At 41.5% G+C, this 26683-nt stretch overlaps 1 protein-coding gene across 1 annotated transcript in view; it reads right to left on the bottom strand.

Annotated features, from left to right (window-relative positions):
* Window positions 1-10084: 10084 nt before the first annotated feature.
* Window positions 10085-26683, bottom strand: part of DSP (desmoplakin) — a 29174-nt gene continuing 12575 nt past the window's right edge. The window contains exons 11-23 of the mRNA XM_010072813.1: window positions 26507-26661; window positions 25989-26115; window positions 25248-25452; window positions 24516-24733; window positions 22865-23031; window positions 22432-22570; window positions 21430-21623; window positions 20409-20571; window positions 19719-19802; window positions 18701-18808; window positions 17974-18072; window positions 14884-17175; window positions 10085-13339 (exon numbers count right to left, since the gene is read on the bottom strand). Of these exons, the coding sequence (XP_010071115.1) occupies window positions 10145-13339; window positions 14884-17175; window positions 17974-18072; window positions 18701-18808; window positions 19719-19802; window positions 20409-20571; window positions 21430-21623; window positions 22432-22570; window positions 22865-23031; window positions 24516-24733; window positions 25248-25452; window positions 25989-26115; window positions 26507-26661 (7146 nt within the window). The 3' untranslated portion in view covers window positions 10085-10144. The remainder of the gene's footprint in view (window positions 13340-14883; window positions 17176-17973; window positions 18073-18700; window positions 18809-19718; window positions 19803-20408; window positions 20572-21429; window positions 21624-22431; window positions 22571-22864; window positions 23032-24515; window positions 24734-25247; window positions 25453-25988; window positions 26116-26506; window positions 26662-26683) is intronic.

The following is a 26683-nucleotide window of genomic DNA, read 5'->3' as shown; positions in this document are numbered from 1 at the left end:
ATGACCAAAAACCTTAAACAACACATGTAATTACAATCCATGTAGTTTCAAAATCTATACCAGTTGCTGTATTCTTTTGTTCCCTTCATTAAATATTATCTTTTTTTGTTATCAGATGCCAGGTACCAGGGATTAGGCGAATCGGTTAGCAGGACTTCAATAGCTTTGGGTTTGTGTGGTTCCAAAAAGAGAGACATTTTACCACACAGTCCATGGCTTTGAAACTTCTTACTTGTATAAAAATCACATTAATAACTGTTGGGTTTTCTGAAGAAAAAGGTAACATTGGGTCTCAAGGTGGGGAAGCCAATATTTTACACTGCCTCATATCTCACACTTAATACTAAGATTCACTTATTTAATTAGTATGTAACCATACCACCCTTCCTTTACCTGTCTTGTTCATTTGCATATTCCTGTCCTATATTTAGATTGGGGTACTTCCCAGTCCAAGACTATCTTTTATTAGTTGTTTTGACGAAGCCAAGCAGTGGAGGGCTCTGGTAGTTCATTGACCTTTTCCAAAGTTAGTTTTGATGAATTCGTACTTAGTAAGGAATAACATCTAACTGTGTGTATTCTGATGCTGAGAAATGATGAAACAATTGACTGAATGTGTCTATTTTTAACTGTCTCCATCACAGAAAGATCCTAGCTTGCCAGGTCCACAGGGTATATCTAAACCAAAAGAAGACAGGATACACAGCTACACAACTAATACCTTGCATTTTTACATCGTTTGCTGGAAGCAGCTAGGTAAGAATTATTGCAATCGTACCACTCATTCAAAACCCAAAAGTAATAGCTATTTTTTGCATTTCAGGATGGTATAGGACTAAGGAAGATGGTTGCTCATGTACTAGGGACAGGGTATGAAATATCAGCCTAATTATAATCTGCCTTTATGAGATCTGATGTGTTCATAACAAAGAGGTAAAAAAGGAGAGTATTCTCAATAGTAATATTTCACTGCAAGTAGACATTTAATCATTATACCTTTTGGCAAAGTTATCCTTAAAATACATTTCAGTTCAAACATCATTGTGTCTTCTCTATACAAATACCATATTCTCCATGTTTACCATGTTTAAGTGCACTGAGACACATCACTGCTCATGAAGTAGCTAAAACAGCCACTGGGGTCCACCACAGCTCCTAGATATTCTCTTTAGGTGTGGCTTAACAGTCAGCAGAAGTCAACACTAAATCCACACCATTCCTGAGCAGATATACTTTTTCTATGCTTTCTTCTCTCTCTTTCTTTTTTTTTTTTTTTTTTTTTCTTCAATGCACTGGTTTCCAGCTGCATCTGGTCTCTGTTCAGGCTGTATAAGAAAAGTCAGCAAAAGCAGAATGAATGCAGGATTACCCTTTCAATCACAGCCCACACATAGAACAGCATAGTTTGCATGTGAAACTACACCCTCAGATAATCTCAGGGAGAATGCAGAATAAATTGTCTGAAAACCATCACTTTGCTCAGACACACCAAGTGCCTGAGAGCACTGGCTAAAGCTAGAAGCTTTGGCCTGGGTTTACAGTAAGACCTTCACAAGAAATTTTATTAGATGTAAACAGACTAAAATAATAAAACATTGGTTTGGGTTTGTATTTTGGACTAGAGTCCTGAAAGAACACTGAGAAAACAACAATATCCAAGAATTGATGGACCCAAGGTAAGTGGCTGATGGCATCACTGCAGAATCAGCCTACCAAAGCCAGCTAGCTGAAAGAATAAGACTACCAAGAGCTGTCTAAGGTTGCTATTTCTGCACAAGCTACCTAAGAAGGGCACAAAGAACTTGGGCAATCTCACTTCATCAGCCAAAGGACAGGATTCACATACACAGCTACCCGGTAGACAGACACACTGTAGCCTTGAGGAGACTTTATTCATGACTGTAAAAATTGAGGAAATTATTACTATACAGGGTGATTAGTCCTGACTGTGGCCTTTGCAAAACAACCACTCTGAGATTCAAGACTGATAAAAGCTTATCAAAGGTGATTTTCTGATCCTTTTTATTTAAAGGATCACAATCTTTTTGATGTCGTAAACTGCATACCACACAATGTTTCAGGCAACTCAATTACAGCACCATTCCTTTAATTTTCCTTTACCTAAGGTTATACAAGAGGTATGGCAGAGACTGGGGAAGGCAAGCATATGATATCAAACAAGGTCTATTTTGAGTTTGGTCCTATGTCATTGATATCAATGGTGCCAGAAATTTTTGTAAAAGCAAATGTAACATTTTAAAAGTGATTTTTAATAAACCATAATGAAAACATTTTACTCTGCTTTTTTTTCCTTTTTGGAAATTTCCAGCATCCTTGCTGTGAAACAGCACCTTATTCTTACTCCTGGAAGGACTTCACTGCAATACTTTGGCTTCACTGCATAATATTGTGCAGAAAATGCCATCTCCCCAGTTTGCTGAAAGGCTAACAGGATTTTCTCTTGGGTGTGAGCTAAAGAACAGAAAGGAACAAACTGTTCCATATGATGTTCAGTTGGCCTAAAAATCAAAGTTATTCTCTTGTGCCTGAAGATGGCTAACTAAAGGCATGTAAGTGGAACATGATATATTAATTTCTAGCTTTGAAGCAGTTCCTCTCCTCTGTTGGAAATAATTGTCTGGTGGTATCAAAGCAGGTTATCAGAGAGCATTAAATTCACTTAGGTATACAAACAAAACCAAAGAGATCCTCCATAACACTGAGGAATACTGAGCAGAATGGTGAGCTTTATTTGGAGTGCTTTGGTATTTGCAGGGTAATGAAGGGTATGTGGGATCTCAGAAGTAGATGGCAGTCCAGGATGGCATGCAAGTTAGGGTTCACTTCAAAATGCTAAAGCAGACAGTTTTCAGGCACAAAGAGAATGCCCCAATAAAGATTTCCTTGTTTCCTCAGAGTCCCTTGGGGATCACAGAGCTAGGGAGGCAAGACAGGATCCTTAGGACCAAAAGACAATACAGTGTGGCTAGCGCATGAAAGCAGGTTTAGCACTCACAGTGATTGGGATACAGAACAAAAAGAAACAAAATGATAGCAGAAAGTTCCAGGGCTTTACTTTCCAACAGAACAGGACTGACTTTACAGGTAAAAGCCTTGCCAAAATCTAAGAGTGGCTAAGGAACTCCAGATGATTCCTACAGCCTAGTTCTTATTATGATTAAACCAAGAGGATTGCCACATAATCCAATAATATCCTTGGCTGTTGCTGCTGCCTTCTAAGCTTCTCCTTTCCTGATAAGCAGGGTTGCTGTAAAACTGAGCTAGAAAGAGAGAGTTTATAATTCATCCAGAACTAAAACTTAAATAAAAGAATTTCCATAAGCCATGATGAGTCCAGCTTAATAACTCTCTTAAGATTCCTCTTAACTACGTAGTGAGCCTGGATCAAAGCCTGTTACCATTAACTGCCCTTTTCCAGAAGCGAATGATCCCAGATGTTTTTAACTGCCTTGGCAGGAGCTAAAGTGAACAAGGTCAAGGATGCAGAAAGACAAGGCCAGGCTGGATGAGACTTTGAGCAACCTGGTCTAGTGGGAGGTGTCCCTGCCCATGGCAGTGGGGCGGAACTAGGTGATCTTTAAGGTCCCTTCCAACCCAAACCATTCTACGATGCTACGAAGACCAGGCTTCATTGTGCTACATAGCACAGTCCACTTCTTCATTGGCAGAGCCTGGGTACCAGTTTTAGGACCCGGTGTGGTACAAATACATATGTGGCAGCAAGTGCCTGTCCATGTGCTGATGTGCTGGCACAATGGGAAGCAGCTTTTTTTTTTTTTTTTTTTTTTTTAAACTGCTTCAAGTGCCATTTCCAGGCTGCTGCAAAGCCTGAGCATGAAAGACAGCAGTCTGGAGGGAAGCTGGTAGATGGCAGAAGGATGCCATGGTGCTAAGGTCTAACTGCACCATCTCAGACAAACACAAAACTACTATCTTCTTGTGAATGATGTGGATATCTGGGGTGCAGCTGGGATTAAGGGAAGCATCACCTCCCTGCTACAAGCGGAGTCCTACTGACCCCTGGGGCAGATGTGCAAAGGCACTACACAGCAGCATCTCAACAGGGTGTGATGAGAAATAGTCACCTGAAGATGCTTTCCAGGATGCCAGCAGGAGGCGAAAGCTTTGTGTGAGCTGTTTTTGTTTCCAGGAGAAAAAAAAAAAAAATTTAAAAGCCTTCTTGAATATTTCTGGAGACCTGCTTACCAAAACTTTGGGAGACTTCAAGACCCAAGTCTGAATTTGACTTAACAATACAGATATTTCAAATATTGAAATTGGAGAACTGTAAAGCAGGCCAGTCTGTAAAAGAGAAAATATGTCCGAAAATGACCTCTATAAGAAAGACAAGACAAATCTTCCATGGGAAAAATAAAACTTACAAACCTCTCACTAAGTACATGTAAAAATAAACTAAGCAAGGTAACGTATTATTAATGTTAAGTAAAATCAAGGAGATGTGTATCAGCCTCTGTGCACACTAGTAGAGAAGTCTAGATACAGCCCGTCATTTTATATCCTCTAGAACAAGTCTCAGTCCTGATTAATTTGGGAGTCTGACATACAACCAGGTTAGCACAGTCTAACAAGTCTTCTGAGCCACACTGAAGTCATACGCAAATACTTTCAGAGCACAGTAAAGGCAAAATAATTCAATTAATTTACCAGTCATGAAAGAGGGATTATCTTAAGTTACTTTCCTTATTTGTGGAAGACAAGGAACACACATAACCCCTGTTCTTCAGCACCATAGACATACAGTAACTTGTTAACACACTAAACTTGCTGCCTCTGAGCTGACCTGGTTTTAACTTGATTTTTTATTTCTCTTGTGCTGACTGAGGCTTTGAAAGCACAGCAATGCTTCCCACAGCCTCTTCTGCCACTGTTACAGAGCAAAAAAGAAAGAGAGGTCAAAGTCAGAGTAATTGGATTTATGAAAACCAAGACCACCATTTATGACCACCAAGAGTGTGGTCAAAGCTTGGACAGCCAAATGCAAAGCTGGTATCCTATACACGCCTGCTAGTGCCTGTCCCCCTACCAAAGGGACACTAACTAGTTTTCAAGGCTTCCCAGGATGGCAGAGAAACATGGAAAAGAGGTAAGAGTTGTGTCAGCATAAGGCATCATAGACCAAAACACAGTCCTGGCTCCCATGAGAACTCAGGCACAGGAACCAGAGCTCATCCCAGAACAGCAATGGTCTGTGCTGACTCCCCACAAAAGTATCATGGCCTATTACAACGTAACATCATAAGTACTCCCACTTCCACCTCATACCCAGCAGGTAAGCACCCAGTGTACTCTTGTGGAACTGGATGTTGGATGTGACTGGAGCTCACAGGTAAGAGAGCCAGCAGTAAGAGGAAGTGGCAACCACAAGAGAAGAGTTTGCACTCTGTCTTCAAACACCCCTTGCCAGGAGATTGCAATGGGTATAGCATTTTCCTTATCAAATTTGGAAGATCTAATAGCAACCTGAAAGACATAGAGGCTCTAAAGTTCCCAGGCTATGGAAAAGTGCATTCCTCCTCCCTCCCCTCTAATTACTTGCCAGGAAACCAAACACCACCAGATCAATAACAACTATTTTGAAACTTGCACTAAATGCCATGAACTGTTTTACAAATGAAAAAAAAAGGCGAGAGAGGTTTAAAGATTTTCCTGATATTTCCTAAATGCAAATGTTTATCGCAACATTTTAAAACTGAACTAATTTAGTCGTAAAGTATTAAAAACAAAGCCACACGAAAATGAAATAGTGGATTATGTTTTTAATCTCCTTAGCTCAGCCAAGAAACTAAGCACTATCCCAGTTCTATCCTCAGTTGCTCTTAAAAAACTTTCCAGCACTTTGTTCTTATTTTGGTTTTTTCCTCCTATGAAAACAAATCCAGGGAAAACCTGGTCTGCCTGAACTTCATGGTGAGCCTGGCCCCAGAGGGCCTACAGGATTTCCTGGGGCAAAGGGAACAGCTGGGGAAGCAGGTAGGAACCCAAAAGCCCCTGGGGTCAGCTCACAAAGCAGAGTTGCACAGCGGCCAGATGTGCTTCTCCTCTTGTTTTGTGTCATACAGGAGACAAAGGCTGTAAAGGGTAAAAGGGCAATTTGTGCAGAGGTCTCCCTGGCTTAGATGGATGCTAAGGTCTCAGAGATAATGTACGTGTTGAATGACAGCCACCTCTTATTGAATAGTTTTATCCTCTGTTTACCATTGAGTCAGCCATTAAACACAATGTCATAGGAGTGGGAATTTTTTTTATACAGTAAAGTGCCTATTTGTAATCAGATAACAGTACTCAGCAGCAGCAGTTGGAATCACAGCACTCATTTGACCTGTGCAAGAAACTGAATTTGTCCAACAGTTGCCACTGTGTAGGCAGATAACGGGATGTGTCCCTAGGGCCTTGGGGAGAGAAATGACATGAGCACATCTGTTGGCATGTTGAAGGAAAGGGGGGAAGAGCTCCTTTGTCTCCTAGCAGCCTTTTGAGCACCAGGTAGCTCAGCTACCCTCATTTAAGTATCTGTCATATGCTGAATAACCAATAAATATCCCCCAGCCTATTTGCATGAGGAGGGTACAGCACACGCTGGAGAATTTAAGAGAAGGCTGTCCCTCCCCATTTGCTTCTGAATTCCATTGACCTCCTAATCCTCAGCATTCGCTTGTATTACTCATTTGTCCCTGAAGCACATGCTGGACTCAGACCCTCCTCAAATTTTACACTAGTACATTTTCACCACTTCTCATGGAGTGACTCCTGGTCAAAGCAGCTTGAGCAGATGACTTTGTAGTGTGATATTTTTCCTTATAGAGACTCATTTTCCCTTTTTTTCAGGGTCCCCTGGCTATCCAGTGGCTTCCTAAGATAGGCAGCCAGGCAAAACACATACCCCTGGACACAGTGGCCACCTTGGGCATCCAGCACTGCCTGGTTCACCAGGTGCACCTGGACTGGTGTAAAGGATTGCATTACATACGTCCCCAACCTGCCAACAGAACAGGAACCTACAGAGGGATCAGCTACTTGAACATCTGATGTATTGACAGGTGGATGTTCAAATCTCTTAATGGAGCCTACCACTGGATTAATGCTACCATAAAATATTTTCCTGATAAACTACTAAAGCTGAAACTGGCTCTGAGAGATAATGAAAGGAGCCCCAAATATTGCTTTTTCTTTATTATAGGATGCAAGTATATATGTACTATCTGTGCATTTGATGTAACTGGGGGGACAAAAAAACAAAGTTAACCTCAAATCACTGGTGCATAATCACGCAAACACAGATCAGAAAAAAGCAGAGAGCCTACACACAGCCTGCCTTGAGGGGCCCAGGAATTGGTCTCACATCGTTTGGGCATGTAAAAAGATATTTTCAAGTACAGTATTATTCTGAGAGTGTTACACATGACCAGTAAATTCTGCTAATCTCAGAATAGCCTAGGTTCACAGAAACTTCAAAGTAAGAGACTGTTCTAGATTTATATTATAAAAGTGTATAGAAATTGGAACAAATCCTAAAAAACAAACAAAAAAAAAAACCCAACCAAAACCCACCCTCTGTGTAAATATTTATAATTCAATAATAATTCAATTTTACACTGTCACATAGTTGCTATTCTGTAAATCTCCCCACCTAAGGCTAGATTATTACTTAACCATAGCATGCGCGCATTTCCAAACAGCGCAGGACTGACAAAACTCAGAGCTCTGCTCTGTTGTGCAAACCATATGGTGCCTTACATCTTTTGGGACCTAAGCAACAGTCATTTCCCAGCCTCAAGCCAAAGGACAGCATATTCACAAGATCAAGACCATTAACTTACTCAATAAAACTCTCAGAAATAAATTCCAAGCCTGTTCAAAGCAAAGCCCAATTCTCTCCGGAGCTGACCCTGCTAGTGACTGAACCCTCCCCAGCCACAGCGGCCGAGTCAGCGCACTGGGCACCCATTTGCCATTGAACAGGGTGAGCGTCACCTACCCCAAGGTGCAGGAAGGAAGCACAAGACAGCAGATTCAGAGAATTGACTGCGAACTACAAGGCTGCTGGTGGGTACACCCAGCCCAGCACTCCTGCACAGGGAGGTGCTCCCATCCACAGGCTGGACCAACAAGTTTATTCTGGCTTTTCAACACTAAGGAATTACTGTCTCAGCAGCACAGATCACCCAAAGTTTCCAGTCCTTTTTCTGAAACATAGAGTTCATTTCACCTTTGGAGAAGAGCTACAGAGGCTACAAATACCCTGCCCCAAATCCACACCAGCAGTCCCACTCCTATGCCCCCACCACCTCACACTACAACCCACAGCCTGCCTACTCTTCAAACCCCCAGCACAGCTCTGCTATCTCAGAAATGCCAAGCATTGCCATAAACCCACTTTCCTCGGCTCCACAACACCCTGCCCTTCTGTAGCAACTGATAAAATTCATAGACTGGTGGAGTTCCTACATGGCACCTGGTTAAAAGCAGGTTTGTGCTTCAGGCAACACCTTCAACTACTTACAGGAAGAATTTATTCCAGCTACTGGCAACTTATACTAATAGTTGTCACTAAAGGTCTGTGCTAGCAGTGGTCTAAAACCATACTAAATTCTTGTAAGTGATCACCCTGCTACCCTGATCATAGTGCTTACCCAGAGGTATCTGCAGTGTGCAGCAAATGGGAGAGAAGAGGACCATGTCAATGTATACAAATGATTTTCTGCTTTGGGTAAGGAACATTCACGGCAGCTGAAGTGGCTTCAAACCACTTCTGTGTCTTGAATCCTGTGGTCACCTAGTCCTGCTCTGGTTTCTCATCTCAGGAGCTTTCTCAGCTCAGCTAGAACAATTCAGCAGGCTGCCAACAGCCTCTACAGAACTGACAACAGCAAGGCATCATGCAAAAACTCCTGATATTTTCTTAACCTAGGTTCCAGGAGCCAGGAGAAGAAGTGGAAGGATACTCCAGGAGGTGATTGCTCAGGTTTTGAGGATCATCCTGTGCCCCCATACTGGTCAGCTAAGCCCCATTGCTATATCTTTGTTCTGCCCATTGCCCAAAGTTATACTGATGTGTAAGGGAGAATCTGACTCAGTCCCTTGTAGCTGCAGAGACAATGGGCTGGATCAGAAGCAGAAGAAATATGCTTCTGGACATTATCAAGTCTATAACCAACTGTGGAAACAGGCTTTCTGCTTTTAGGGGCATAGCTTCCATTATTGGCACTATCTTCATTTTCTGCCTAAAAATGCAGAATCAGAAGTCCACATTCATAAAAATGATGGATCATCACAATGAAAACTAATGTGCCTGTATGTCTTTTTTATGACAAAGCTAGTATTTGCTACTTTTTAAAAAGGTTCTTGCTCTAATCTGTACCTCCAAGAATGTCCATAGTTAAATTTAATAAGCATACAAGAAATACTTTAAAACTTCAAAAGTTTATTGCCCAGAATAGCTCACATGGTGCAGTTAGATTTTTTTTTTTTCGTTACATGGAAATCAAGCAAAACAGTAGAAAATATATATGGGTAACAGTAAAACAAAAGCCCAGACTAATAATAGCCCTTTATATCCACCAAGTTATACATAAGAAAATGGCTAGCCAAACATAGAGGAGCAGAGCATCTGGAAGAAAGAGCTTTTCATGTTTATAGTATAGATTCTAAACCAATATTAAAGGCATTTTCTGTCCATATTGTTAATATTTTTTTCTTCATAATAGCAAACTGAGAAAGGTCTATGTGGGAAAAAATTAACTACTGCTAGACTTTCAAACCTCAGTTATCAGCTTATGGGTTGACAGTTGCAGATAACAAGAGAAGGCACATGACAGTATTTAAAATATACAGAGACCAATTAGAATCCAAACACTAAAAGGAAATGGAAACCAAACTCAAAATTCACAAGTAGGACTTTCTGCATTCCCTAGTCAATAATCCATAAATTTGCATTCAAGCATTTTACAGCTTTTTCAGAAGAGAAGCTGAACACACCCAGAAAAGACCTACAGGTCTTGCTTTGGTTTACTTTGTTGGGGGTGTTGTTGCAGGTTTTTTTAGGAAAGGGGATACAGAATAATCTAAACAATATTAAAATGCAGACACATTCCCTCACTTGTTATTAGCGCCCAATAGACCCACTGCTGAAGGTTGAGTATGAGTAAGAATATGAAGAGCTTGCTGATGCATCAAAACTTCCCCTCCTAGACCCACTGCGTGAGCCTGAACGCGAGCCAGAGCGAGAGCCAGAGCGAGAGCCAGGTGCTGAGGAGACATTGTAGGGACTGGATATGCCTTTAGATGAAACAGACGCTGCTTCCAAGAGTTTAAGCCCAGTAATGTCCTCCACCATTGACCGATTCATTGCGTCTTTGTAGGATATTTTCAGTTTGGTCTTGGGGCAGGTCAGAATTTTGGGATAGCTGTTTGTGTCTTGCAACTTCTGGGCAGCACGACCATCAATCAATCCATTCCTAATGGCTTCTTCAGTACTTATTCTTCCACGCACTTCCGGGTCCACGAGACCTCCAGTGAGGTACTGGAATTCAAGGAACCGCTGCCCAGCCTCATAAGGCAACCATTTTTCCTTCACTGCTTCAGCTGCTGACATCCTCTTGCGTCCACCCTTTATGCCTTCGAACCCTATGAAGGCCTTCTGGGCTGGTTTGAGACGTGTGGCCATATCCTGATCAATTATGCCTTGACTGGCAGCTTCCTGAAGTGAAAGCCTCTGCCCTGTGGTAGGGCATATGATACCTCCTGTGCAGGCCTGGGCTTCAAGTAACCGTTGCCCCGTGATGCTATCCACAATGCCCCGCTGTATAGCTTCTGAAATGGATATTTTCTCCAAGTTTTCTGTGTCAAATATGGCTGCAATAGGACTGCACTCTTCTGGGGTCTCCGAGAAAGAACCGCTCCTGATCAGTGAAGAAGAACTCCTGACACTCAGCACTGTGGGAGACCGAGTCACCGACTCATGCCGAAACACTTCATCAGTGCCATTACGGCAGGAAATCATGTCTGCAAACTGCGTCAGGCTTAAACTGCCAGAACGGTACTGGTCAAAAAACTTCCTCTCAACCAGACCTTTATCGATAGCGTCTTGGATGTCATACTGGCTCCCTGTTTTTCTGTCAACAAGGACCACTCTACTGCTACCATCTGATCCTGTAATAGTTATTTCTTCCCACTCACACTCCTGTTCAGCTAGTTCTGTATAGGTGTCATAATCTATGAGGCCTTTGCTGTACGCCTCCTGCACGGACATCTCCCGGTTTGTTTCTGGATCTACGATGACAACCCGGCGCTTCCTAAGGGTGTTCTTCTGTGAGGTGTGCACCACCTTCTTCTTCTCTCTCAGGGGTAGAAGGCAGAGCCCTGTTGCTTCATCCTTTATGCATCTTTCTTTCAGCTGCAGATAGGTCAAGTTCTCCTCTGTGTTGGGATCAAAGAACCCTTTGGTGTCATCACTTGGATCACTAAGGATCTGGTTGAGCTCTTCATTGAAGTAGCCACGCTTGTAGGCTGTCTCTACTGGCAAGCGGTAGCTCTCCTTGGGGTCAATGATTCCTCCGGTAGCAATCTGGGCCTCCAGCAAACGAATGCCATGACCTCTCTCTATGAGCTCTTTGTTCATTGCTTGAAACAGAGAAATGATGTTTCCAGTTTCTGGGTCTTTGTACCCAGTGACAGCTCTTTCAGCAGAGAGAAGTTTCTCTTTAAATTCAATTCCAACAAGGCCTCTTTTGTAAGCTTCCTCAACAGGCAGCCTCACGTTGCTGACAGGATCCACTATGAACCCTGTGGCTGCCTGGGCTTCGAGGAGTTCAAGGGCTGTCCCCGGTCTAACCAAACCTATTTTCATAGCCTGGTAAATGCCAAGTTTCTCTTTAGTAGCCTCATTGTAGATACCTGCAATACAGCTAGAGCCCTGAAGGAAATCAATAATTCTCTCACTCACTTCTTCCACTGTAATTGCACCTCTTTCCAAGTCATTTCTTGTTGATTCCTTAATAATTCCAGCCTCGAGCAGTGCATCTGCTGAGACAGGCTGCCTGATCCCTTGGAATGACATACTCCTCTTCTGCACTGGGAGGAGGAGCAGACCAGTGTGTGGTTCAATCCTACATTTCTCCTTCAGCTGCATGTAAGTGACTGCCTTTTTGGTGGTGGGATCAATGAAGTTCTTTGTAGCGCCTTGGCAGTTGTTTAGGATCCTGTACAGGTCTTTGTCAATCAACCCACGAGATAAAGCTATATCTTTGGGTAGGAAAACACTATTGACAGGATCAACAATCCCTCCTGCAGCCAGCTGGGCTTCAAGCAGACGAATCCCGGTTTCTCTGTCAACCAAGTTTTTCTTGATGGCTTCAGATACTGGCACGGTTTTGCCTGAGAATGGATCTTTAAAGCCCGTGATAGCCTTTTCTGCTGTATAGATTTGTTCTCTGTCATCAAAGTCAATCAGATCTCTGGCGATCGCACTGTCCACAGTTAACAGCTCATTTCGGTGTGGGTCTATCACGCCTCCTGTTGCTGCCTGGGCTTCTAAGAGTAGGACGGCATTTTCTGCTGTAAGCAGCTGATTCCGTTTGGCCTCAACAAAAGAATATTTCTGTCTGGGTGAGAGAGACACCGCTGCAATAGCACCTGCCCCTTTGAGGTAGGGTTCAATGTCAGCCGCAACTTCTTCCACTGACCTCTGCCCCTTCAGCAGTTTATCCAGTGTGAGTTTGTCTATCAGTTGACACTCATACAGCTGCATTGCTGTAATCTTCTTCCGCAGCCCACTGAAGAGCAACTTAGAGGCATCAATACAAAAGTCGTCTTCAGTCTGCGTAGATCTGTGGGATCCATATGGGCGTTGCTTGAGTTTCTCAATCTCTCTTTGCAGCCTGAGACGCTCGGACTCCAACTCTGACTGGTTTTTGACAGCAGTCTCTTCCAGTTTGCACCGGTATCTCTCCTCAATTCGTTTTATCTCCATCTGCAGCCTTTCAATCTCACTCCTCAGACTGTTCTTCTCCCTCTCGCTCTTCTCTCTCTCACACTGGATCTTCCTTATGGATTCCTCTGTTCGGGAGTGTTGGCTCTTCCACTGATTGAGGTCATTGAGGATTTGTTGCTTCTCACTTTCCAGGCGTTGCTTCACACGAGACTCTGATTCCAGGGAAACTTTCAAACGGTTCAGCTCCTCTTCTAATCTCTGCAGCCTGGCTTTGTCTTGCTCCAAAGCACTAATTTTTATCAACAAGGTTTCTCTTTCTTGCATAATGTGACTATACTGATTTTTGGATTCTTGAATCCTATTGGATGCCTACAATTTTAAAGAAGAAACAAATCAAGAGAGGATGGTTAGAGTTTATGCTGGTTAGAGTTATGCTCTCCACTTACAATGTCCTTTAGCCCGCCATCTAACCTCCAGCAAGCTGCCACTAGAAAACATTCCAGTCACAGCAATGCCTTACCCAAGACCATGGTTACACGTAAACCAGTGAAGGTACATTGTCTCTTCACTGCCAGTGTCTCTAATAGAGACAGAGGCTCCATTCTGTTACCCATAGCCTTGATTTTATTTATTTAGCTCTTTATAACTTTTTAATACTTCTCACACTACACCTACACCTACACAGAGTATTCCAGACTCATGAAGAGTCTGATGCTCAGCAGATGTACCCTGGCACAGTCCTACTAATCTGGGCAAATTTGTATCAGCTAAGGACTTGTTATACATTGGTAAAAAGGAAACAGGACTCAATTTCCACTTTCCTATTAGTTTTACATGTTACTCCAAACAATTTTGTATGTATTGTTTTACATTTTAATTCACTTAGTGTCTTCATATATGTATGAAACACATACACAAACACCTACAAGAATGAACACTTGTATGCATTCCGTATTAAATGGAATACAAGCATATATTTGTAACACATGCATATATATAAGTACAAATGTCAGAGAACCCTAAATGTTAGTATTTGTTAAAAATCTGTATTAAGATTTTTAAAATAAAGGAAAGAAAAACTGAATAAAGAATAGCTGTGAATGGGAATGAGAAAAGAAATATGAAGGGCAAGTATAGGAAAAAGCAAGAAACACTTTCACAAGTCCTCACTTGTATATATTTAAACAGTATCTTTTTGGACAAGAAACCAGGCAGAAGAATGAAATACAAAAATAAAATGTTTTCTTTAACTTGTTTATGATATCATCTCAAGTTTAAAAAATAAGGGCCAATAGTAAAATTTGCAAATGCTCTTAGTGGCTTAGGAACATAAATCCCCAAGACAGTCAATGAAATGTAGGCTTTGAGTACCTTAGGTACAGTTGACAACATCATCTTTAATCATCACTTGCAGTCAACACCTTACCCAGGTAAGCGGCACTTTGACACCTTGTTGGTTCTGGGGTTTTTAGCAGGTTTAGTTTGTGGTAGCACTCAGGTCAGCCTCAAAGGACTGCTTTAACCCATCCTGGCTGAAACAGCCTGGGGAAGCACACAGCCAGCAGGGTACAGCTAAAGCACAGTGGTACTCCACGTACTCTCATCTTCCCCTAGGATTGTTCAGTGGAGAATGGCACAGACCCAGGGTTTCTCCTGGGGCAATGCTCAGCTAGATGGTAAGACAGTTTATGGCTCACTAGTACAGCTCCCAGGGAATAGAGAGGCTAAGAAAGTGGCCAAATACTGTCATTTTTGTTTAAAAATGAACAAGGGGAAGGACCATAAAGGGGATATTAGTCACAAGTACAGTGAACTTAAACAGCAAAGCATGAATTAAGTTGATCCAAATGGACACTGCAACAAATTATATATTTGAGAGACAGTAAAGCTTGGATCAAAATATGTGTGAATACCTCTAGAGCTTGCTTTTGGAATTTTTCAATTTCCTGTCTCAATTTTTCCCTTTCTTTCTGTAAATCATTAATCAAGCCCTGAAGTTCCAGGGTTTGCTTGCTGCTCATCTGAAGCTGATTCTTTAGTTCAGCAATGGCAGTATTTTTGTCATCAACTTCACTTCTGACCATTCTGAGGTCATCGCACTCCAATCTAGCATTTCGCAGCTCTTCCTCCAGTAACAAGTGTTCCTTGGTGAGGTTCTCGGTGAGAGACTGAAGCCTTTCAATTTCTATTTTGCACTCATTCAAGTTTTTGCTTTTTTCTTCAGAGCTTTTCTGTAAATGCTCGTATCGTAGGTGAGCCTGTTTTAATTGCTCCTGCTCTTGGACCAACTGACGGCGTAAAGTCTCAATATCAGACGTGTATTTTCTTATCTCCTCCATGTATCTCTGCTTCTCTCTCACATGACCGTCTAGTATTTCTCTTTGGTGTCTAAGGTCATCCTCACTCCTCTTCTTTACAATAGACACCTCTTCTATCTGCTGTGTGAGATTAGTTATTTTAACCGATTGGTCTCTGAGAGATCTCCTCATGCCTTCTGTTTCTTCCTCCAGTTTCTTCCTTCTGGATGTCTCCTCCATTAAATTTTTATTCTGCCTGCAAAGTTCCTCCTCCAGCTTATGTTTCTGGATCTGCAAGTCTTTCACAGTGCTCTGGAACTTTGCACTTTCTTGATCCCTGCCTTTTTTCTCTTGTGAAACTCTTTCATAGTCAATTTTCAGTCTGGCCAGTTCCTGCTCTTGGATCCTCAGCTTGTTAATTGTCTCAGTAGCACTCGTGTTTGCTTTCTGCAGGTCAAACTGGACTCTCTTTAACTGACTGTTCTCATCCTCTAGTTCTTTCCTCTGACTTGTTTCTACATCCAACAACTTTCTCAGCCTTTCAATCTCTTTGTTTCTTTCCTTAATGGTCTTAGAAGCATCATCAAGCGACTGTTTGTACCGCATGCTTTCATCAGAGTGCCTCTGAATAACTTGTTTTAGCTCAATCTCCAGCTGCTGTTTCTTCTGAGAAAGCTCTGAGCCAGCTGCCTTCTGCTGCTGAGCATTCTCTTCTACTTTCCGTAGATTATCTGTTGTCTGACTTATTGTATTTTTCAGTCTCCTAATTTCCTCACACAAATTCCTATTTTCTCTCATAGCATTATCAAGCTGTGTTCTATAATTATTTGTGTCCTCTTCCTTTTGCAAGGTGACCTGGTGAATTGTGGTCTTTGTGATATTAATCTCAGTTTCATATTTGTTCTTTAAACTAATAATTTCCTCATCATAACTGTTCCTTACCTTAGCCAATTCATTTTCAAGTTCCCATCGGCTTTTAGCCTCTTCCTGAAGCTGAACCTTTAGCCTCTCCAGCTCCTTAGTTTTATCCTGAATAGTTGAAGCAGCTTCCTCAAGAGCCTGCTTGTATCTTGAGTTGTCTTCGCCACGAAGCTGAATGATCTGTTTCAGCTCCAGCTCTAACTGATGCTTTTGCTGCGACACCTCAGAACTGCAAGCCTTGTGCTGAAGAGCATCTTCTTCTGCCCTTCTCCGTTGATCTGTTGTTTGCAGAATGGCATCGTTCAGCCTCACAATCTCATCCTTAAGGTCTCTGTTTTCTCTTGTCAGTCGGTCAACCTGGGCTCTGAGGCCTTTTGCATCATCATCTTTCTGTGCAGCTATCTGCTGGATTGTGGTCTTCTTAATATTAATTTCTGTTTCGTACTTGTTCTTTAAATTACTCATCTCCTCGCTAAACTGGTTTCTTACCTTAGCCAGCTCATTTTCATACTCCCTCTTCCGTGTGCCTTCATCCTGAAGAAGAACCCTTAATCTTTCTATCTCGTACTCCTTCTCCTTGATGACCTTCTCAGACTCTAACTTTTGCCAACCAAGGCTGTCTTTCTCGTTTTGTCTTGTTTTCTGCAGCTGGTCATAGTCATTCTTCTGCTGCTCATATCTGTCCTCCAGCAACTTCCTTTTTCTTTTCTCATCTTCAATTTCATAAGTCAGCCTGGTTATTCTGTCATTTAAATCTTTTATTTGGGCATAGCATTTGTCCAGGTTTTGCTTAGCAGAATTTCCATCCATTTCAGCTTGTCTTTTCATCTCCTCCAAACTCATCAGCTTTGCCTTGAGCTGAGAAACGTCCATCTGGTACTTCTGCAGATTTTGCTCCAGGAATTTATGTTTGTTGCTTGTCTCTGAATTTGAATCCCTGGCAAGCCTGAGTTCTTCTTCCAGGAGTTCAATTTTGGTGTTTTTCATCTGCAAAATGATAGCAGAAAAAAAAAAAAAAAAATCAACACTTGTGACAACTGTTTCAAAATCATCACACACAATATACATTTGTAACACTGACCACTCAAAGCATTTTTTTCTCTGCTTCAATGAGAGCTCAAAATTCTTATTTATTTAATGTCATCAAGACAAATTGTGGAAGCCTTTTTTATTCAGAGTCAAACCTTATAGGGGAAATGGTACTTCATGGGGTAAGGGAGATGCAATACAGATAGTAAAATCTGTTATACCAAGAGCTCACCAGTGAAGTATTAAATAGCCTTCTTTAGAACCTCCACAATTTTCACACAGGTGATTCACATTCCATATATGTGACCTCTTAAACAGGCCTCTGTTTCCACTGAGCTATATCAAATCAGGAGTTACTGCATTTGGAACACTTTAGATATTGCCTGAAATGAGGTGTGGCCCTTTAACCATGAGGAGCAAGTTTTCAGCACTGAGATAACTGTACTCTCACTGAGGTCACGGCTATGATGTGCAGAGAAGGACCTCTTGCATGCTTTGATGAGCACCTCCTATTTACCATGGCTAGTGTTCTCCATCTCACACATGATCTTGGAGGTAACTTTGCAAGATACGGTCCTCTTTGACAAAAGATGCATGAAACTGCTTATATGCTTCCTTCATGGGACACCACTGAGCTCAGGATTTAGTTTTGTGGACTGTTTTGCACTGCACTTAAGCCGAAAGTCTTTGATCAGTGATAGCTTGCTAACCTGTGATAAAAATAGAAGGTAAAGAAAAATAATAGTGTCAGATTACCTTCAAGTCCTCCATGCTCTTTAACATTTCACTCAAGAATCTGTAATAATCTCCTGATCTGGTAAGAAGCTCTATGTAGCGAGACTGAGCCTCATTAGCCTTGAAGAGAAAGAGAATTGTTAGCAGCTTGTACTACAGAGTTAGATATGAACATACCTATACCTCAGATCATTTAAAGGATTCCAATCCACTTGAAAAAACGTATCACTTGACAAAGTAAAAAGCAAATTCTCCTCTTCACAAATTCACACAACTTTCTGGGGACCACAAATGTATGAATTCTCCCTTCTGATAAACTCACACCTTCTTTTTCAAGATTATTTTCCCCCACAGCTGATATGATATTAAATCCAAGACTTCATTCCCCTGGTTCATCATGCTCTTCCTGTCTGACAGTCACAAGTAACCCAAGTTAAACTTTTAATAGTGGTTAATTCCCAGGTGACTAAAGCACTTGGGGCACGAATCTTACTTTCTCACAATATGTATGCAATGGACATTGAATAGGAACAAGGTAAATTCCTAAGGGTTAATCTACTGTCTAAATGAGCCCAAGTATGATTTTACAGCACAGTGACTATTATGCATCAATTCCTTGTGCTTACGTGCTTAGTGCACATTACCAGTGACAGTGCCAATTATTAGAATACAGCTGCATATGAGTCACAATGGCTCACACGGACAAACAAATGTATTCAAAAGATTGATGGGGAGGAAAGAAAGATACCTCTTGCAGAATCAGCACTGCAGGAGACTGAACCACACTCTTCTTGATGGGTATGTTGAGCAACGTTTCTAAACCAGAACTGTAGGAAGCAACCTGTAGTTCATAATCCTGTAAACAACAGGGAAATGTAAGACCCATTTAGCAATGGCCAAGGAACTCTCTGGGAATCTGGATTTCCCAACATGCAAATAAAGTTTTGGATCTGTTCTGTGGTTTTTTGGGTTTTTTTAATAAAAAGCTACATTTTCCCCTTGTTTATGTCTCTGGCCATGTACAGATGATCCTCTATCATAAACAGAAGCTCATCAGTTCAAGAACCACTGTGGAGACTCATGGAGGAGAATGACAACGGGAAAAAGAGAAAAAACATTTTTACAAAAAAGTGAAGATACGTGTTTCCATCAGTTGAGGGCTACCCAGAAGTGAAAAAGATTCATGGGAGCAACTGGTCTAGGTACAGTTATAAACCAAAACTCCATCAGAAATAACTGTCTCTGCATGTCTTTCATTATCACATATGCCATGTCATGTATACAGCAAGATGTTTGTCACAGAAATATTGAACTGCAGAAGGCACAGATATAAAGGTGACAAAAATGCAAAGACCACAAAACCATTCCCTGTCTTCTTGGTTTTCATGGCTATTGCACACCATTCCTCCTGCTAATCTGCATTTGTTTTGCCTTCTAGATCAGATCCTAATCAGACCTAAGCTACCAAACTGTTCTCTACTCCCTTATTTTGTTAACATGTGAACTGGAAAGTTTGGTCTGGCTAAAAGGAGACTTTGATTCTCCTGAAGAAAAGCTTGGTATCTTCTGCATCATCCTGTGGTCTTCAGGTGGCAAGTACGCAAATTGCTTTCATTATGTTTTGTACACAAAAGTGCTTCACCCCAGCAATTTCTGCGCACACACACATCAGGGAGCTGACATTTCACCTGCCAGCAGAGCAGAGACAATGGGATGCGCCTGACTATGAAAAACCACACCCCATAAAAATGCTGAAATCCAAATACCTTAATTGAGGCTGAGCACTGATCTGCATGCTTGAGAAGCTCCTCAACTTTGTCCCGCTTCCCACAGATTTCACTGTGTAAGTTCTGCCAAGGAAAAAAAAAGTGAGCTATGAAGCACTCCCTCAAGATTTACCAGTATTTCCTCCTGTACACGCTGCCTCCATCAGAAGGCACCTGCATTATGAGACCACTGCAACCCCAGAGACTGAGACCTGAAATGACTGTGCAGTTTTTGCAACAGCAAGCTCTCTTTGCATGAGAAGGTTTTTCTCAGAAAGAACACCTAGCAACTGAACAACCCCCAGACCTGGGGAGGGAGAGTTCCTTGACTTCAGCTTAGATGTATTTCCTTGCTATTTATTTTTGTGCTATAATTTGTTCCATAAGTTGCACCATCATACATTCCCTTGAATTAATTCAAAGCTGATGTGTAAAAGTGTCAGTGATTATGTAGGAGCCAAAAATGGTCTTGTTCATAATCTGCAGCAGTGTTGACAGAAAGTAATGAGGATAATAACAATATTTCCTCTCTCCTGCCTTCTACGCATGTGGTGGGTTTTGGTGGCTTACGCACTTTACAATTCAAAACAGGCCACTGTATTGCAGACTGCACTGATACTGGTATTTTCTGAATAGCAAAACAATTTAAAATCCAGATAACTGGAGACAACTCATTCAGGTGCTGCATACCTTCTGATCATGTAGATGTCTCATGATAGCATTGCAATCACACAGCTTCATGGACTCAATAGCATCCTGCCTTCGCTTAGCATCACAGATCCATTTGCACAGAGCCTGGTAGAGATCTCGGTAAGTTTTCAGCTGTTTGATCTGCCTTTCTAAGTCCCATGATCTAGAAAAAAAACAGGGAAAACTGTCAAAATGGGAAGTGCATTCTCTTTCTGTCTCTCTTTAAAGATTTTTCAGAAATAAGACACAGTAATAAACTAGGTCAAACTCTGGGAAGCTCTAAAAGGAGATTCTGAACAAAAACTTCAAATAAATAAGAATTGTATTGGTTATTAGTGACCCAATGTGGGTTTTCAGTGTCTCACTTTTGAGTAACTCTCCAATATACACAGGCTGGCATTTCCTGTCAGCTAAGTGAGGGATGGATAAAACCTTGAGATAAGAATCAAATTCACTGACTTCAGTACTTTTGTTCTCAATTTTCACCAAAGCAGCCAGCAACTGGTCAATTTTTCTTAATAGGATTAGATTCTGGCCTGAAGTAAAAAAAAAAAAATTAAAAAAAAAAAAACACAACTCCAAAAAACCAACAATCAGAATATGCCTTCAGTTCAATAAAGCATTAGAAAAATTGCTGGGATTTTTTTACTTAATTCTTAGTGTTAATTTTTTTAACCCTTAGGTATAGGGCATTCAGGAATAAGCAAGGTTGCTTTGAGAGGGAAATTGTTAACTGGAAGTACTTAATCCAAGAACATTAGCAAGTATAAAAAAATGATTAGAACAACTCCTTAGCATATAGGTTACACATTTACATGACCAACTACATCTTCCTGCTTGGTCTTATGCAATCCCTTCTAAAGTACGTTCAACCTGTTCATGGTTGCTCTAGTTGCCCTGAAGTCATCATTTGTCCTCTGGAAATGAAGATTAGTGCATATCAGTTCTTTTAGACTCAATGTTAAAATGATCCTAGTAGCAACAGCAATAAGGAAGAAGCTATTAGGAAATACAAGCAAACCTGTTATCTATCTGCTTATCTACTCTCTGCCAGCGGTCTATTAGCTGGGTAACTTTGTCACAGAACTTTCCAATGTCCATGTCATACAGGGTGTATGACTGGCAAGACTGTGAGTGAATCTGAAGTGTTTTCTGCAGCTCGTTTTCCAGGGCATTCAGTAGCGACTTCTTCATGTTTAGGTCTGCTTTCATTTTCTGGAGAAAAAAACAAATTATGTCATATGTTTTATTCTTGAGAGGATACTCAAATTTAAACATCAACAGCATGCACCATGTGTTGGAATATAAATATTTTGTTTCTAAATCAGTAGGTCCATACAACTCTCAGCAACTGAACTGCAGCTCTCATTTAACATGATTAAAAGGTAACCTGGTTGTGTTCCATTTGTGCTACCACTTTTTCCCTACTACACCTGAGAGCAGGAAAGAATTAAAGATTCTCTGCTCTCTCAAAGGCATTCAGTGCACGAAGGGACCAGCTCAGTGCCAGATAAAGACTGGTTCTGCAGGACAACTCTGTGCTCAGCAAAGCAGTTATTCTGTGCCTTTTCCCCTTGTACAGGGTGGATAGTTCTCACTGGAAGATTTGAAATAGACTTGATAGCAAACCTGGGTCATGCAATAATACTCAAATTTACTTGTTACAACTAGATAACAACAAGGGCAATTAACAAGCCTTTTTTGCAAGCAAGTGGTATTGCCTTCAAATCTAGCTTCACAAGTGATACAAATAAACACAGATAATTTTGTACAGAATGGATTACAGAGACCTTCAATGCTATCAGCTTTGCTGTGGGAGCAGCAACAACCAGGGGATGGAAGAAGTAGTCACCATACATTCCTTCCCATAATTTGCAAAAGCATTGTATGTTTACATCATAAAGTACAACAGAATCATCATTTCCATCTCCTGTGGTTTCAGAAGAGTTTCACGAAGCTCAATAAACCAGTCCTGGCAGCTACAAATTTTGCCTTGCTAGGTCCTTGAGTCTTGGCCTCTCACCTTCAGACAAGCCCGATAAGCCTCCACTTTATCAAGATCCAAAGGAACAGTCTCCTCTTCAGACAGTCTGACTTCAAAAACTCTGATCACATCTTCTGTTTGTAGAATAACCTGAAGCAGACACCTCAGGGCATTCAAGCTAAAATAAATAATACAAGACAGATATTTCTAATTAATTGCAGATCATTAGTTAAAGAGAATAGACAATACAGAAGAAATTTACAAAGACACTTCAGTGACACAAAGATTCCTTTTTTTTTGAAGTCTTCTAGAAAAGAGAAGAAATTCACATAAGTGTCTATTTCTACCCACATGTACAGCATTTGTAGGAAGAAGGTGTAATTTTACACTACTGGTAACGAAAGGCAGGTTTCTGGACTAAGAATTATGGAAGAAAGTGAATGATTTATTGCTATAACCTCAATTTTCTTACCTGTCTAAGTAGCCAGCAGAAACACCATTAATATTTTCCAGTTTTTGAAACAGGGCATTTATCTCTGACTGCAAGTACACATATTTTTCAGAGCCTCTGAAGTTCGGCAGCAAGTCCTTATGCTTATTGAGGGTTTCAGCCATTATTTGAGAGTCATTCTGCACACCCTAAGGAAAGAGAATGCCTGATTTACACATTTTTGATGGCTGAATTACCATTCTACAGCACATATGCAATTGATCTCTTTATCCAAATAGTCTGCTGTTATCTAACCAGCGTGACTGAGGACTGAAGCAATGCCTGAGCTTGCTTTCCTCAAGGTAAGTAACATTGGGCGGTTTCTTTTTTGCACAGTCCATAACAGGTAATACCTCTTTTTGAGCACAATGTCTACTCTGAAACTGAGCTCTGTTGAAAGCAGAGTGCTTTAATGCCAGCTGCCTGCTGCACTCAGTAGACGTGCGAAGGTCCTTCTGCTCTTAAGACCTTTGCAACCTCATTGCCTCAGAGGAATTTCTCATATCTAGAATCATGGAGTGGTTAGGGTTGGAAGGGACCTTCCATGGGCAGGGACACCTTCCACTAAATCGGGTTGCTCAAAGCCTCATCCAGCCTGGCCTTGAACACCTCCAGGGATGGGGCATCCACAAATTCTCTGGGGAACCTGTTCCAGTGTCTCACCACCCTCACAGGAAAAAATTTCTTCTTAATATCTAACCTACATCTACCCTCTTTCAACTTAAGACAGTTACTCCTCATCCTATCACTACCTTCCCTGATAACGAGTCCCTCCCCATCTCTCCTGTAGCCCCCTTTAAGTACTGGTAGGCTGCTATTAGGTCTCCCCGGAGCCTTCTCTTCTCCAGGCTGAACAACCCCAACTCTCTCGGTCTGTCCTCATAGGGGAGGTGCTCCAGCCCTCTGACCATCCTCATAGTTCTCCTCTGAACTCACTCCAACAGGTCCATGTCTTTCCTGTGCTGAGGACTCCAGAGCTGGACACAGTACTCCAGGTGGAGCCTCACGAAAGCAGAGTAGAGGGGGAGAATCACCTCCCTCAACCTGCTGGTCACAATGCTGGTCACAATTCTTTTGATGCAGCCCATGGTTGGCCTTCTGGGCTGCAAGCGCACACTGCCAAGTTATGTTCAGCTTCTCATCAACCAGCACCCCCAAGTCCTTCTCTTCAGGGCTGCTCTCAATATGCTGAACCTGTTCTCTTTCCTTACTAATCTTCACTCTCCAGTCTCCTTCAAATCTTAAGAACTGGGGGAGAGAGTCTGTAAGCTTCATGTATCCACTCTGTACCCTACAGACAGCACTTCAGAGGTAGGTGGTAAAGTAGGGTCTGTGCAAAAGGATTTTAATATTGTTTTAACCTGGATGAAGCTTAACATGAGTTCATGTCAACTTGACATCAGGCTTACTGTGTTCTTTGCCTGACAGAATTTGACTTCTGAATTCCAAGAGTCAACTTTTTCTACTCAGGAGCTAACCTCCAAACCAAATCATTATGGTTAGCTTCCAACTGAGAATCTTCTGCACAGGATGTGCATCTTTCCCAGCTGATCAGAAATAAAACTGCAGCACGCTCTCCAGCACAAGAGTCATACTGAGCTTGAGATGCTCGAAGAAAAACATCCACAGTTACCTCTAAATCCTTTATTCTGACTGAAAAGTCATGCACAGCCCCTTGATCCACTCCAAGAGGAGCTCTTTGAACCATCCGAATCTCAGAGGCTTCAATATGACGCCGAAGTTTCTGAAGCTCCATTAGCAGCCAGGCCTCCTGCTTCTCATGTTCTCGGTTTCTCTCATTAACAATAATGGTGTTTGAGGAACTCACAGGACAGCTCTCAGTTGGGACCACTGTAAAATCAATTGCGTAAATGTCAACTGCCAGAGAACTGAACACCTGCATATAGAAAGCCAATGTAGTGCCTAGGTGACCTAAGCACTGAGTTGATCTGTTGAGCTGAGAACAGGTAGAAGATCTGGGCCTTTATGCAGTTGTTTCAAGGAATGAAGTCTCTCCTTCACAAAAAGACAAACTTTCTTCCTAAACTCTCCAGTAAGATTTTGCTTCCTAATAACTGAAAACATATCAGATGGACTAAATTGCTCTCATTTTCCCAGCAAGTTCCATGAACTTCAGAGGACTATTCCCAGACTCACACTAAAGGAAGGAAGAACAAAACATACTCTTCCCTGTGCACAGGCAGTTTTGTTATGTTGGGAGACAGCAGTACAATTCTTGTACATGTTTTCATTCATAAGTTTATGAGAACATTTTCACATAAAAAGAATGTACCACCACCCCCCACCCCCCAAAAAAAGAAACCCAAGCAGTCCAATCTTTACAAAAAACAGGAGGGAGACAAACCTGTTTGTGGCTGCCGTGGTTGGTTGGGCAATTGTATAATCAAGGTTTGGTAGTGCTTCTGAGCATCAGTGAACTGAGTCTGGATCTTTCGTTTGTCTTCATCACCAAACATCTCTGATCCTTGGCTGTTCCTGAGGAATTCTTGATAATGGATCTCCAGGTCAGTTATTATTTTTTGGTAATCTTCTTTACGCATTGTTTTCAGCTGAAATGAGGAACAAGATAATTTTGGAAAAAAAAATAAAAAGCAGTTGGGGAAGGTTTATGACTAGTTAAACATTAAGGAACAAATTAATACACCTATATTAAAAAAACCAAAGGAATCACATTTTAGAATAAAACCTATCTGGGCTGCCTCTAAAAGTATGGTGTTAAAAGGGACCTTTGAGCTGATCTATTCTTCTTATAATCATTTCATAACTTAAGAATAGTTTGAAATTCTACCTCTTACTTCGTCTATCCATGCCCTTGCATAGTGGGAACAAGTTCAGCAATTGTGTAACAAATCCCCTTGGTTAATATTCCCATTTCTCCGTATCATGTTTGAATGCAAAACTATTTTGCTTCTCCTTTAATAAAATTACAGCTTCTATATACAACTGTTTGTGCAACCCAGCAAAAGGAAGGCCGATGGTTTTGCAGAACACACATCTGCACTGGACACAGCAAGCACTGTTTTGGACAGTAGAGGTCAGGTCATGGATGTCCCTGGTCTACAGGCAAGGCTAGCTGGAGTCTTACCTTGGCAATAGTCATCGCTCTGATTTTCTCAATGTCAATCATGCAATAATGCCAAGATACCAGGCTCTTCATGTTGATATACAGCTGGTTCCACAAAGCTAAAATAGCTTCATAGTACTGCTCAATTCTGAGATGAAAAAAAAATTCCACAGTCAAAACGTGTCTGTCCCTGTGGAATAGCTACAAAATACCCCAAGAAACATCCACCAGACATGGAGTGTATTAAGGCTTGTTCTGCACTTGAAAAAATCTTGTAAATTAATTTATCCATGACTGTCATTGTTAGATAGAAGAAAAACCTTGTAAAACTTAAGTTTTAAGTATTTTTAGATCCCAACCTAAATCCCAGCAAGATTCACTGGTGAATTTCCTTAAGTCAAGGGTCTAGTCCTTAATCCCCAACCCTCGGGGGGCACTCCAGTCAAGGGACAGACCAGATTTAGTGATTGGTTGCTATCTTGTATGAACTCTTCTATCTACTCCCAGTGGTAGGTGTCCAAACCCAGGCAGCAACTCACTTGGTAGCAAGATCCACTGCTAACGGATTGGGGGGTGGGATGATAAGACTAACAGATGGCACCAGCATATCCACTCCTCCAGGTCCAGTCACCAGCCACTTGCTGCGCTCGTTATTGTCTTTCAGGATACATTCATCTCCTTTGCGCACTGTTTTCTGTAAGGAACACAGAACAACA

Source organism: Pterocles gutturalis, unplaced genomic scaffold (assembly GCF_000699245.1).
Source record: "Pterocles gutturalis isolate BGI_N339 unplaced genomic scaffold, ASM69924v1 scaffold33302, whole genome shotgun sequence".
NCBI classification, from domain to species: Eukaryota; Metazoa; Chordata; class Aves; order Pterocliformes; family Pteroclidae; genus Pterocles; species Pterocles gutturalis.
The sequence above is the reverse complement of the archived record's forward strand: the minus strand, read 5'-3'. Positions and strand labels throughout refer to the sequence as shown.